General features: G+C 42.1%; 1 protein-coding gene and 1 pseudogene across 1 annotated transcript; both read left to right on the top strand.

Moving 5' to 3' along the window:
* Window positions 1-1,717: 1,717 nt before the first annotated feature.
* On the top strand, window positions 1,718-2,323 carry LOC117014697 (mitotic spindle assembly checkpoint protein MAD2A-like; annotated as a pseudogene).
* Window positions 2,324-7,613: 5,290 nt separating this feature from the next.
* TXNIP (thioredoxin interacting protein) lies at window positions 7,614-11,651 on the top strand. The gene is made up of 8 exons (XM_033092818.1): window positions 7,614-8,122; window positions 8,590-8,662; window positions 8,787-8,934; window positions 9,139-9,241; window positions 9,368-9,624; window positions 9,714-9,870; window positions 9,975-10,126; window positions 10,257-11,651. Exons 1-8 carry the CDS (start codon window positions 7,873-7,875, stop codon window positions 10,290-10,292), a joined length of 1,176 nt encoding a protein of 391 aa, XP_032948709.1. The 5' UTR covers window positions 7,614-7,872; the 3' UTR covers window positions 10,293-11,651.
* Window positions 11,652-14,064: the final 2,413 nt, after the last annotated feature.

Genomic DNA, 14,064 nt, shown 5'->3' with positions numbered 1-14,064 from the left:
TTAAGAATCAGAGCTGCTCTAGTGGAAAGATCTGTGAACCACAAATCAGATGAATTTTGTCCTAGCTGTGTGAACTTAGGCAAGTCATTTGAGCTCTGTGAATCGCAATATACATTCTACAAAATATCTGCCTGCCTATCTAGTGAGAATCAAATGTTTGTGCAATTGCATTATAACACACATGCATAGCTGGCTCTACGTACACTATAAATGTTAACAAAGAAAGTACTGTTAAATGTTAGTCTGGATAAAAAACAAAAAACTGTTTTAATATGTGGTTTCTTCCTCTCAGTCGTGAACACCACATTCCTTCCTCTACTTCTTTTTCTCGTAATCAAAGAATCATCTTCACCACTCAAGAGGAGCAGTTTGGGTCAAGTTTCAGTTCTCAGAAAAGCTTATGTGTTTTTGAGACAATTCTTGGACGAACGATCTTGACAGTACATTCATTTACCCACTGGGTGGCAGGGCTGAGCCAACTGGATCACTGAATTGTGTAAGAAAGAAAGAATTTCTCAGAAAAAGGGAAGTCGGGCTAAGTACGAAATGTACCATTTCCCTCATATTTATAAACATCAGCACAGTCCAATTTTCCCCTCATAGAAAAACAAGTCATTACCTCTCACCTCCTTACCGTCCTTGGCTTTGAAGAGGAACTGGTTATAAGTTACAGTACAGCAGAAGGAATTCAAGTTTAAAGCCTAACACTGATAAGAAACAATACTAAATTCTGAATGAGTGGCACATTCTACTCCCGAGACATACCTCTATTTATCAATTCAATTTGTAGTTAATAATATATTTACTCTAGGAAATGTACTCTGCTAGATGCTATGAAGAATACAGAGATTAAAAAAAAATAAGGACATAGTTCCTGCTCTCTAGGAATTCCTTATCTAAGAGAGAAAAGGAAATTTACATGTAAGTTCTATGTGAGAAATATAAACAACGTGCTATCGAGTACTCAAAAGAGAATGAGATCCTATTTGGCTGCAAGGTGAACGATGAAGGGATTGGGAATCGAGAAAGGTTTCGTAGAGGAAAAGTCATTTAACTGTCTACTGAAGAATGGGAAGGATTTCAAAAAGCAGAGATGGGAGGAGAGTCAGGCATTCCAGGTACAGAGAAAAGCATTTTTAAAAAAAGGCAGAGGAGGATATATTAGGGGAACATTGAGTACTCAGTGTTAATAACATTTGTAGTGTACGTAGAGCCAAACACTGAAGTTTGGCTGGGATGTAGGGTACATACAGGAGGAAGTCGTGGAAAATGGGACTGAAAGTTTGGTTGATGCCAAATATGAAGGTTTTACATGCCAAGTTGAAGTATTTGAATTTGATTGTTAAGCAATGGGTTTTGGAGCCTCGCAGGAACAGACTGGAACTCAATTTTGTTAGATGAGTCATAGTCTATAAGTTATCGCAGAAAGATCAGTTAAAAGCTCTTAAAATAATCTAGGCAAAACTAACAAGGACATGAACCAGAGTGGGGGCAGTGGAATAAGAAATAAGAGATGCATTCTAGAAACACTGGAAAGGTGACCGCTACAGAATTTCCTTTGCTAGTTGACTGGATGTGGGGAATGTCAGAGAGGAAGGCATCAAAGACAACTCCTGGATTTTAACCCTTGATAACCGAGGGAATGTATAATGGTTCCATTTTAAAAACAAACAAAGCGGGGAGCTCTGCGGTTGCCATCTGCTCATGGGGCCTGGCCATGGCACTGTAGCTCTCCTGGGAGCAAGGAAGGCATCACACCGAAATCATGGCAGAATTCTTCTTATTTGGCATCAACAGCATTTTAGATCAGCATGACATACGCGTACATCCACCTGAAACCTTTACTCCAGTGCAGAAATACGGACTCACCTTACTTGTAACTACTGATCCTGAGGTCATGAAATACCTAAATAATGTGGTGAAACAACCAAAAGATTGGTTACACCAGTGTTCAGTTCAGAAACTGGTGGTAGTCATCTCAATACTGGAAGTGGTGAGGTCCTTGAAAGATGGCAATTTTGTACTTAGTGTGACAAGAAGTCAAAGAGGACAGTACACCCAGAGAAAAGTCTCAGAAAGCTATCCAAGATGAAACCGGTTCACTGATCAGACAGATCACAGCTACAGTCACATTCCTGTCACTGTTGGAAGTTTCTTGTTCATTTGATCTGATTTATACAAAGATTTGGTTGTACCTGAAAATGGGAAGAGTCGGGACCACAGTTCATTACCAACTCTGAGAGTCTGTGTTCCCACATTCCTCGCTACCACAATCCACAGAGTAAACAGCATGGTGACCTGCAGAATCCCTGTCAATGACTGAAGATGAGATGAGAACAATAATGCAATTCTCAAATGTGCTTTTCCTGAAACCAAGTCAAATGTAGTTCATATGTTTTATTTCATTGGTTAATTTTTAGATGTGGAAAACAATGCATTTTACTGAACTGTGCATAACTGTCCCATTTTTTGGTACCTGTTTAACTTTCCAGAGGGTTGACATAATTTTTTATACACTGTTCAAAAGGGAACCAGCAGATTACATCAGCACTGTAATGTCAATTCCTTTTAAAGGTGGTATCTGTAGATGGAACAACTTTTCATATAAAGCTAAATGCCTTCCTAAATCAGAACTTTTGGTTAAGTAGATTGCCTCAGAATATAGGTAGGGAGATACCTAAATATGAAACACCACAAAAGAAGTCTGAATATTCAGAATGTTTGTTTAGGTCCTAAAGTAACAGACAAGCCATAAAGAACAAAATATTGCTATTAGGTCCTTATGCCATTTATTTCATTTGTATAGTTTCCATATTGAAAAAACACCTCCAGTTATTTGATTTTAATTTATATAACTTACACCTACAAAGCTATCAATATTTCTCCTATTTAACTTCTGGTGATACAGAACTCAAAAATGTCTTTTTGTGTTTTATAAAATCAAGCTTTAAATGACAATGACAAATAAAGTTAAATATGTATGTTCAAAAAAAAACAACAAAGGGAAGAACTGAGTTTGAGCACAGGAGGAAGATTATGAATTCCACAGTGGACAAATTAAGTCTGAAATGCTAGCTGGAATTTTGGAGATAGACTAAAGGTATAGTATAGATTTTATACAAGTGACGTACAGATAGGCTGTACTGAGGAGCAAACTTAAAAAAAAAAAAAAAGGGAGAAGGCCCAAAGACAAGCCCCTGAGTAAAGCTTTCAGGGGGCACAGAAAAAAGGAATTGCTACAAAAGGAGAACAGGATAAAATCCAAAATTTTTAAAAGATGGCAGTTTTCAAATTATACAGGAGTCAAGGAGAATGAGGCCTAAGAAACCACTCTGGTTTCCTCTGGAAACCCTGAAAAAACCATTTCAGTGGTAGAAGTCAGACTACTGGGGACAAGTAGTCTGGGGGACAAGTTTAGTCAGCAGAGAAAGTGGTGTAAATTATTTATTCTCTTAAGAAATGTTACAGGAAAGAAAACAGATGTGGTGATAGCATTGAGAAGGTATTAAGATTTTTTTAAATATAATAAGGCAACTTTAACAAATATCTTAAATGAGTCTGCAATAGTTCTGAATAACTTAATTCATCTCTTCTCCCCAGCTTTCCCTGAAGTCGGACAACTCCTAGACCTCCATTCTTTCCTCACCGTAGTAGAGAAATAGACCCAATAAACATGAAATTTGGTCTTCCCAATGAGGTGGGGTTTTTTGTTTTGTTTTTGGTACAGTAAATATACGTATTAGTTTCAGGTGTACAACGTAATGATCCAACATTTATACATATTGTGAAATGATCACCACATTAAGTCTAGTTAACATCTGTCAACATAATTACAGGATTTCTTTTCTTGTGATGAGAACTTTTAGAATCTATTCTCTTAGCAACTTTCAAATATGCGATATAGTATTTTTAACTGCTATACATCACATCCCCAAGACTTATTTTATAACTAGAAGTTTGTGCCTTTTGACTTCCTTCACCCATTTCACCCAGCGCCCCCCTCCCCCACCTGTGGCAACAAGGTACCTGTTCAGATGAGGTATTTTTAATAATTAAAGAAAAAAAAAAAAAAAAAAAAAATACCCTCACAAAGCATCCTAGAGACATGAACTCTAGATTAAGTATTAAGAAGCCTGGTTTTGGAGAGTGACTCTACTAGCTGTTTGTCCTAGAGCAAATTGCTTAAATAAGGGAACTGTTGTTGTTTTTCAAAGAATGTTAGTGTCCTCTTTACCTCTAGAGCTTTATGTTTTGCCCTGAATCCTTTGTACTGAAGATCAAACAAGATACGATGTGCTTAAGCACTGCTCAGGTAGGACAACATATTGAAAAGAGTACATACAGTACTTTAGATCAGACACAGCTGGGTTCAAGATCTTGCTCCATTTACAAAATCTGTGACTTCCGGCAAATTACTTAACCCTTTGAGCCTGAATTAATCAACCCTGAGTCACAGGGTTATTGTGAGAATTAAATGAACAATGTAACCTTAAATCCTTTCTGGAACAACATGACAGATGAACTTACAAATAAAATATCATTGAGATAATTTTGTAAAGGACTTTGTCCATTACAGGTGCTCAATATACGCACTTTGAACTCAAGATGCCACACAATGATTAATGCATTCTTATTTATCTGAGTTGGAGGCACACACACACAGTTGGGGAGTCTCAGTTCCACACTACCTTTCAAACCTTTACTTGCCTCTAATCTGGAGGTGACAGAAGTGATTAAAAGAACAAAGAAAGGGGTTTGTTTTGCCTTAGGAACTGAGTCTTTAGAGGTCTTAAAGATTTGTCAGGCCAGAGGTTAAAGAAAAGAGAAGTGCAACCAGCCTCTTGTCTCTGACTGGTAACAGAGTGCTGAGGGCGCTTCCCTCCCTTTGGCTTCACAACTCAATCACCTCTGGGAAGGCAAACAACAGTCACCACTTTGTTTCCTGTTGGCACTGGGATTGAAGAGAGTGGGGAAGGAACAGGTAAAGATGATCTCACTTGCAAAACTCCTGCACTCAGCCCTACTTAGCTCCTGTCCCTTTTCTCCCCTGCACCCCACAAGTGTTTGCACCCTAGTTTCAGGACAGCAGTTTACAAGATTCCTTCTTCCTTCCAATCAGGAACTGAGAAAGAATCAGGGGGCAGACTTTTATCAGAATACCGGGCTACTAGGTGAAAGGTCGTGAACAACCCTATCCAAGAGAGCTCCATTTCAGAACATGCCTTGGCTACAAGCCTGGTAAGGCAGCAGCCGCTGCCAAAACAAAATAGTTTTTTGGCATTTAAGGGAACCCAGACATAACAGAGAGCAAATAAGTGATCTGTACTGAATTCTGCAAAATGGGGAAGAAAGATAAAACTGAAGCCCAAGAGAGGGGCTTAGAGCAAGACAGAATCATATTCAGATTTTTTAAAACTCAAAAATTCAGCATTCAGAGATATGCCCAAATAAATATCAGCATTCGCTTTTTCTAAGATGTCCCAAATCACCACCCTGATCTATTAGGTTGGTGCAAAAGTAATTGTGGTTTAAAAGATTAAAAATAATTGCAAAGAACACAATTACTTTTGCACCTACCTAATATTACTACTCTGGCTCTCCTCCCAGCCTCTCAAAATGCACATGGGTACATATCACAGAGTTTAACAATATTGAGTCATGTATTTCTTTGTAAATATTTTGATATTTCACATTTATGTACACTTTCATACCCATCAAACTAAAAATTCTCCCAGAAGCCATAATTTTGAATTTTAAAAATTTCTTTAGTGAGTTCCACCTTCCCTGCTCCAGAAAATTCAGTCAATATTGCATACTGATTGAAAACTCAGGCTTCACTGGTTAACTTTCTAGAACAGGGTGTTTGCCTCAAACCCCCACACACTAAGGATCAACATGTTCCCTTTTCTGTTGGTGGTAATTGGGTGTGTGTGTGTGTGTGTTCTCCAACAGTTTTGATGCCTGATTCTTGGGCTTGCTTAATATTGGGGTTGAGCTATAACTTGTTAGCCTCAACCCAGTAGGAGGTGTGAAGAAGGATCTTTAAGAACCACGAATAGCCTTCTTTTTGCTGAGAGGGTAGGATTTCTGTATATTTCAATGCTTCTTTACTTCCCCATCTCCATTTTGGAGACATCATCTTCCTCTTTCCAGCACAAGAAATTATGTAATAATCTCCTGATGCCCCACACAGAAATGAGAGGGGCTCAGGGATCAAAGAAAAGGGGGGAAGAATCCCTGTATCTCTGCAACAGTCACCTTCCTGCAGTTATGAATAAGTTCTCAGGAGTCAGCTCCTAAGACATCTCATGGCCAGTTAGGGGACAACCCTTCTGACAGAAAGCCAAATGACAACACAGGATGAGTCAGGGTCTCTTTTAATTTGAACGTATGATGTTCTAGTGACCCACCTCTCTTCTTTCATTTCTTACCGATTTCTAAACGGCTTAGGAAAAAAACTTTGAAAAGAGAGGGAAGTTCTTCCTTCAAACAGCAACACAGCTATCTCCCCACTGACACTTGTTATAAACAAGAGAACGTTCCTGCTTTTAATTAGAAGGCTGTGAGGTGTGTGGCCTACAGATACACGTACATGCCATCGATGTAGTGTGTTGGAGAGGGGATGAAGACAAAGAGTAAAAGTAACTCGGCAGAAAGTGAAAAGAGTGACGCACCCACCCCGCCCCCTTCCTGGAGATGTGTGGGGGTCGGGAGTGCGAAATAATCAGAGCCTTCAGAATGCACCTCACTAAAGAGGTCAAAAGGTAGCTGGGGGAACATAAACAAAGTGTCCCCCAACTATGCAGGTAGAAACTGAAAAGATGAGGGAATAAGCAACAGGATGTGAACACGCCCTTACTATTTCCGTTCAAGAGAACAGTCTGGAAAGTACGAGGGGGGGGGTGAAACAGCACAGGCAAGAGGACTAGAAAGGGAGGCCCATCGTTTACACATACCCGCTTTCCAATGAGGGCTGAAGAGAGGCTTAAAATCTGTGACCAGTTCTGGTTTGTGTTGTTGTTTAACACAGATGCGGAGCAAGAGGACAAAGGGGATCTTCCCGAACAATAACATCAACATTCCCTGTCCTCCACCCCATCCTCAAGTATTCTTGGAGCTCTGGGATTGTTTTTCACACGACTAGCGATGTGTGGGCCGGGAATACGCGGGCGCTTCTAAATTAATTGTCCTGGCTAAGGCGAGGCACGAAATCGCTCAGAAGCACGTTCTCCTTTTACCTTCAAACACCGCTCCCCGCCCTGAATCATCTGCACCCGCCATTCGAAGGCCCCTGGCCCTGGACACATTTTTAGGGTCAGCGAGGTCCTCCTTCCTCCGGGACCCAAGGGAAGCCGCTCCCCTGCCCTCCGCCCCCTCCCGCCCGTGCGGCCGCGGTGCACAACAACCATTTTCCCCGCCAGGAGCACACCGTGTCCACGCGCCGCTGCGACCTCGCTGATTGGCCGGGCTCCTGGTAAACAAGGACCGGGCAGCCAATGGGAGGGCTGTGCACGAGGGCAGCACGAGCCTCCGGGCTAGCGCTCGCGTGGCCCAGCCAGCCCCGCTACTATATAGAGCTGTTTCCGGATCTCAGTTGGAACTCCCCTCTTATTTTTGGAGACGGGGTGCAGTCAGCCAGCCGGCCGAAACCCAGAGCGCTTCTGCAGCTATTGGGGAAAGCAAGCTTACTTTTCTCTTGAAATTCCTTGGCATAACCAGCAGCTTACATTTTGACATCTTTTCAAAAATTGAGTAGAATTGAAGAGTGAAATAATCTTAAAATTATTGCCAAGGGTTCTTGGATTTAGGGTTTGGTGATTTTTTTTTTTTGCCTTCTTTGGTTTCTAATCCTTAAGCCAACCCAGCCCAATCATGGTGATGTTCAAGAAAATCAAGTCTTTTGAGGTGGTCTTTAACGACCCTGAAAAGGTGTACGGCAGTGGGGAGAAGGTGACTGGCCGGGTGATAGTGGAGGTGTGTGAAGTCACTCGAGTCAAAGCTGTCAGGGTCCTGGCTTGCGGAGTGGCCAGAGTCCTCTGGATGCAGGGATCCCAGCAGTGCAAACAGACCTTGGAGTACCTGCGCTACGAAGACACGCTTCTCCTGGAAGACCAGCCGACCGGTGAGTAACCCAGACGTGCTCTGCTGGAGGGTGAAAGCTGATTTGAGAAGAGTATTGAAATGAATAAATGGAGCCTGTACTAAATACTTTAAGTTGCTCAGGTTGAGTGCTTTGAGTTCTGTGCCGCGGCTCTTTCAGTTTTAATTTGCAACCCCCCCCCACCCCGAAAAAGTGACTAATACAACTTCTTAGGGTGCTGTGTTCTGGTCTTGCAGGATGTTGCCTTAGATCTTTAAAAATATTTTTGTGTGTGTGTGCGTAGGTTGCTTATTCTTTGTTTCCTGTTTGAGATGGCTTTGCAACTTTCTGCCCAACGACATGTATCAGAATTTGTCATTTAAAAATACAAGGGGTGAAAACTAGGGTACTACAATACTCTTGCATGCCACCCAAGAATTCCTTATCACAGGGATGCATTTTAAGTGTAACCAGAAACCTGATGGCTACTCACTTTTCTCTCCCTTCAGGTGAGAATGAGATGGTGATCATGAGACCTGGAAACAAATATGAGTACAAGTTCGGCTTTGAGCTTCCTCAGGGGTAGGTATCAGCTAAATGCATCTTTGGACTTTCTGTCTGTAAAAATCTTCCCCTCCTTTGATCATCTTCTGTTCTTGGAGAGCATATTTAAGTTAATTATAATACTTCTTTTTACTTGACACAGGCCTCTGGGAACATCCTTCAAAGGAAAATATGGGGGTGTAGACTACTGGGTGAAGGCTTTTCTTGATCGCCCCAGCCAGCCAACACAAGAAACAAAGCAAAACTTTGAAGTGATGGATCTAGTGGATGTCAATACCCCTGATTTAATGGTGAGGTTCATTTGAAGATTGTATGGGTTTCAGGGATAAGTCAAACGTCTTGGGCATTAGATTGAAGCAGCTCAGGGAATGAAGTCCTAAGTCATCAAGGTGGGAGGGCTGCCTACTCTAGGTAGGCAGGGGAAAGGAAAGAGAAGCAGAGAAAAGGATCTCTAGAAATTCTCAAAAAAACCTTTTCTCCTCCATTCTTCTTAGGCGCCTGTGTCTGCTAAAAAGGAGAAGAAAGTTTCCTGCATGTTCATTCCTGATGGACGGGTGTCTGTCTCTGCCCGAATTGACAGAAAAGGATTCTGTGAAGGTAAAAACCTAGAGCTTAAAACAGTAGACTGATAGAACAGAAACTGGGGGTTTGGGGGTGAGGACAGGGATCGAAGAAAAGTCATTAACTGTACTGAGCATCCGTTTTTATTTTTCTGATCGCTAGGTGACGAGATTTCCATCCATGCCGACTTTGAGAATACATGTTCCCGCATCATAGTTCCCAAAGCTGCCATCTTAGCCCGCCACACTTACCTTGCCAATGGCCAAACCAAGGTGCTGATGCAGAAGTTGTCATCAGTTAGAGGCAATCATATTATCTCGGGAACTTGTGCATCATGGCGTGGCAAGAGCGTTCGGGTGCAGAAGATCCGGCCTTCCATCCTGGGCTGCGACATCCTTCGAGTTGAATATTTCTTGCGGGTAAGTGAGTGAAATTGTTCATCTGTCAAAAGACCAGGGATGTCTTTTCTAGACCTGTAGTCTAACAAAGTGCCTTCATCCTTTTATAGATCTACGTTAGCATTCCTGGTTCCAAGAAAGTCATTCTTGACCTACCCCTGGTAATTGGCAGCAAGTCGGGTCTGAGCAGCCGGACGTCCAGCATGGCCAGCCGTACCAGCTCTGAGATGAGTTGGGTGGATCTAAACATCCCTGATACCCCAGAAGGTGAGCCAGACCTTATGTCTTTTCTTCCCCTCTGGCCTGCTTGGGTTTGTAAAATTGTGAAAATTCTTGGCCAGGCTTCTTATCCCCATACTTTTTCTCTCCAGCTCCTCCTTGCTACATGGATATCATTCCTGAAGATCACCGATTGGAGAGCCCCACCACTCCTCTGTTAGATGATACAGACGGTTCTCAAGACAGCCCTATTTTTATGTATGCTCCTGAGTTCAAGTTCATGCCACCACCTACTTACACTGAGGTGAGAATTGTCATTTTACCACAACGTTTATCCCAGGCCTTCTGTAGGATGTTAACTGGGCGGGATTGCTAAACTGGGGTTTTCTTTTATTTCTAAAACTAAAGGATCTTTTGCTTTTTCCTCCCTGCAGGTGGATCCCTGTATCCTTAACAACAATGTGCAGTGAGCATGTGGAAGACAAGAAGCAGCTGTACCTACGTGTTTCTTTCCACCTCTCTTCCTGGACTCGAACTTTTTCAGAGACTGGACAGTCTCTACAGTGGGCGATGGGTCCACCCTAACCTCTGACTCCCCAGTGTAGGAGATCAGCAGGCAATCTCCTGGGCCTTAAAGGGTGTGCACTCGTCCTCAGCCAGCGAGATGTGATATCGGGGTGTTGGCTGGATGGGTTTAAAAACACTAGAAGGACTCAGGCCCACCCCCTCCTCTCAGATCTCCTTGAAAATTGAGGCATCTTCAGTAGTTTCGAATAAGGGGTAGAAATGGCCTTCTGGCATGGTCTTCCCAAGTTTTTTTGGAGGGGAGTATCGATGGTTAATCACAATATCAGATCTTGAACTTTGTACCATCAGGGGCACGGCCAATTTAGCAAACTGGGAAAATGAAAAAAGTCATGGCCAAAACTTTGGAGAAAGGAGGTTCTTAAAATCATTGTTGCCCTTTGTTTCTACACTTACAGGAAAAAAAAAAAAAGAAAAACTTGGCCTAGACTTGGGGGAGAGCTTCTTATGTGAATTACAGGGAAGAAGCTCTAAGGTTGTCTTTGCTTAGAATGTACTTTAATCTGGTTTAAAGTAGTTGTAACTATGCCCCACCAAAGGTCTTAAAAGCCATTTTTAGAGCCTGTTGCACTGTGTTCTCCTGTTGCAAACATCTTCATGTGGGAGAATGTGTTTTTCTTACCATGTGACTCCTTGGAATTGATTCTGAGGGGATGTTTTTAGCACTTTAGTTCTTGTCATATATTTTTTTTATTTTTTACTATCTCAAATGTAAGCTAAAACTGGTCTACTATGTCTCTAAGGGTAAGCACAAGGACAAAAAAAAAAGTATTACTCATTACTTTTGAGACTCCCAGTGTACAGAATTCTGTAATTGTGACTAATTGATTATATGAGAAGGGTTGCTGCTATCAGCTATCAGCTGTGCCCACTGTGACGTTTCTAAACCTTAGGAGGAACTCGAGATCAAGATGCTCCAACACTGATCAGAGCCTCCAGCCTTGCCATGAGAAACTAGAGGGCAAGTGTTCACAGAAGCCCCAGGGACCCCTTCCTGCTCAGTGTTAGGGGGCCGGGGATGTTGACAGCCCTCTCACTGCAGCCGCTAGCACTTGGAGTCCCCCTCAGCCTTAGCACTTTGTTCACTAATCTGTGTCAGCACTGAGCTTCCACCCTTTTCTGAGAAAGTATGTGGGCTGAAGGTGGTTTAGTTTTTTTTGTTAATTGTGTACCTTTTTGTATGATAAGAAACTATATTTTGTACTTTACCAGATATATTTTCACCCCAGGTGGGGGTATTCTTTGTAAAAAAAAAAAAATAAAATAAAGGTGTTTTTTTTTAATGGCAAAAACTTGTTTTCTTGTCTGTGAGATGATGCTGGAGAAGTTGATTAGCAACTGTAGGAGCAACTCCCTACTTCACAATTCATTCTTGAAAATTCTGTAGAGAACATTACAGATTAACCCTAATGATTCTAGTCAGAGTGAGGGGTGGAAGGTGAAAAGGAGGAAGAATCTGAGCTTCATTTAGTCTTTTCCAATTCACTAAAGAACTAGCTGGGATTCTGGTGGTCTCAGCTATTTTCTACATCCATAGCTAATCATTACTGTGAATTCCTTCAATTTTGGAATGTGTGAGCAGACTTCTTTAAAAGGAGCTCTTGAAATACAGGGAAATGAGGTTGGTGAGGGTATTTGATAGGAAAGGTCTACGGTTCCATGTTTTACAATTTGGCTTCAGTTTCCAGTGTAAACCTGGTTTATACACAATAAGACAAGGTAATTACTTACGACTTAAGGATTTAGAGTTAGGAGTATTAAATTATTTGAAGGCTGCTCCCATTTTTATCTCTGCAGTTTCTACCACAGTTCTATCTAAGCACATAATCATAACTCAGTAAACGTTTGTTGAATCTTCAACCCCACCCTAATCCCTTAGGATATGTATGCTTCAGCAGTTCCTAGTTCTTCCTTGTAGGGTAATAACAATAGGTTGATACCACAATCCCACCTCTATTTGAAATGATTTTTATTCCTAAAGGAGTGACTAGGATGAGAAACCCTGAGATCGCAGGAGTTACTGTATTTTCTGATTTCTGGGTCGTTTAAATGTTGGTAGATCCAGTCCTACTTCTTAGGTGGGGTTTGGCTTTTCTGTGGGCCTCCCCATACTATTCCAAACGTCAGACTTCTGGAAGTTCATAAAATCGATGTGAATTGAACAGAAAGTGAAATTGATTCTTTTCCACTTCAATCTTTGTTTGTGTCTGTCTCATTCTCGGTAGCTCTTTTGCCCTTTCCTGGCTCTTTGTCGGTTTTTCCTTACCAAGGTGTCAAAGTCTCTAGCTCTTACCGCCATGATGACTCTCACCTTTACTCTCACCTCTGCTTCCTCCCTTTAACTTACCTATTCAAGAATTTAGTGGCTCCTCCCTTTTCAAATCTGTGACCAGGAAACTAGGTCAAAGTTGATGGAAAAGTTTCTTTCCGCAACTGATTTTGCAGAGTCTGGAGGGGTGGGACAAATACAAGAGCAAGCCAGAGGGCAGGACAAAGGGATGGAGACACCATGGAGTAAATTGTTGTGTGCATGGCCTAGCTACTGCTACTTGATCTGAGAAGAGGATGGCATGGAGAGGGTAGATAACTTACACCCAGGTCTACTAGAGGTTTGATCCTCCAAGGGCCAGAACATATGCATCCCCTCCTGATACCTAATACCTCAAATCCAGTACCCTATGACAGAACATTCGATGGTGATGGAAATGTTCTATATTTGCAATAACACAGTAGCCACCAGCCGTGCGGCTATTGAGCTCTGAAATATGGCTGCTGTGACTGATGAACTGAACTTTTTTTTTAATTGGGGATATTGGGAATGGTATTTTTCCAGAACCCATCAGCTCATGTAAAGTCGTGTTTTTCAATCTACTGTGTTTCCCAAAAATAAGAGCCGGACAGTCAGCTCCAATGCGTCTTTGGAGCGAACATTAATGTAAGACGTCTTAATTTCGCTCCAAAAGACGCATTGGAGCTGACTTAGCGCAGTTCAGCTCCAAGTCACGTCGTTTTCAATCTAGTTGTGGAAGGCGCAGCTCACTGGCCCATGTGGGACTCGAACCGTGTATCTTGGTGTTATGAGCACCGCCCTCTAACCACTTTACCAACCTGCCACCCACCTGTGGCTCAGCTCCAAGCTCAAGCCCTTGCTTTCTCACTGGGCCATGTGGAAATCGAACTGGCGACCTTGGTGCTATGAACACCGTTCCCTAACCACACAGAGCCAACCGGCTGCCTCTGAATTTTTATTTTTGTTCAACTTCATTAATTTAGATTTAATAAGCTCCATGTGATTAGTGACTACCATATTGAACAGTGCGGCAAGATATGAGGAAGGAAATAAGTAGCTCTAGATGTTCACCCAGAGGAAAACTCATCCTTCCCTTAGAGCACAAAAGGCCCCCACTAGACTTCCTTTGCCTCCTATACACAGCTTGTGCCTACCCCAGGACTTTTCCTGCATATATGCTCACTTAAATCCACTTTCCTGGGTACTGGCCTAGCTGTTTCTCCACTACCGAAAGTGGGCAGATATTTTGGGTCTTCCTTCTCCATGCTCTTCTCATATGCCTTTTAATTTTTAAAGTGCTATCACCTGCATGTACAGCCATGAGAGGAGATCCAGTTCTTGGTATCATTTATTCATTAGGTCCAATC

This window comes from Rhinolophus ferrumequinum, chromosome 22 (assembly GCF_004115265.2).
Source record: "Rhinolophus ferrumequinum isolate MPI-CBG mRhiFer1 chromosome 22, mRhiFer1_v1.p, whole genome shotgun sequence".
Lineage (NCBI taxonomy): Eukaryota > Metazoa > Chordata > Mammalia > Chiroptera > Rhinolophidae > Rhinolophus > Rhinolophus ferrumequinum.
Note: the sequence above shows the minus strand (reverse complement) of the source record. Positions and strands in the feature narration are given on the sequence as shown.

What these genes read in the sequence shown, in the direction of transcription:
- TXNIP (XM_033092818.1), top strand. Translation starts at nt 7,873, where the DNA reads ATGGTGATGTTCAAGAAAATCAAGTCTTTTGAGGTGGTCTTTAACGAC. An exon ending in TCAATACCCCTGATTTAATG is followed by an intron (nt 8,935 to 9,138) that starts GTGAGGTTCATT and finishes CATTCTTCTTAG; the next exon opens with GCGCCTGTGTCTGCTAAAAA. An exon ending in CAGAAAAGGATTCTGTGAAG is followed by an intron (nt 9,242 to 9,367) that starts GTAAAAACCTAG and finishes TCTGATCGCTAG; the next exon opens with GTGACGAGATTTCCATCCAT.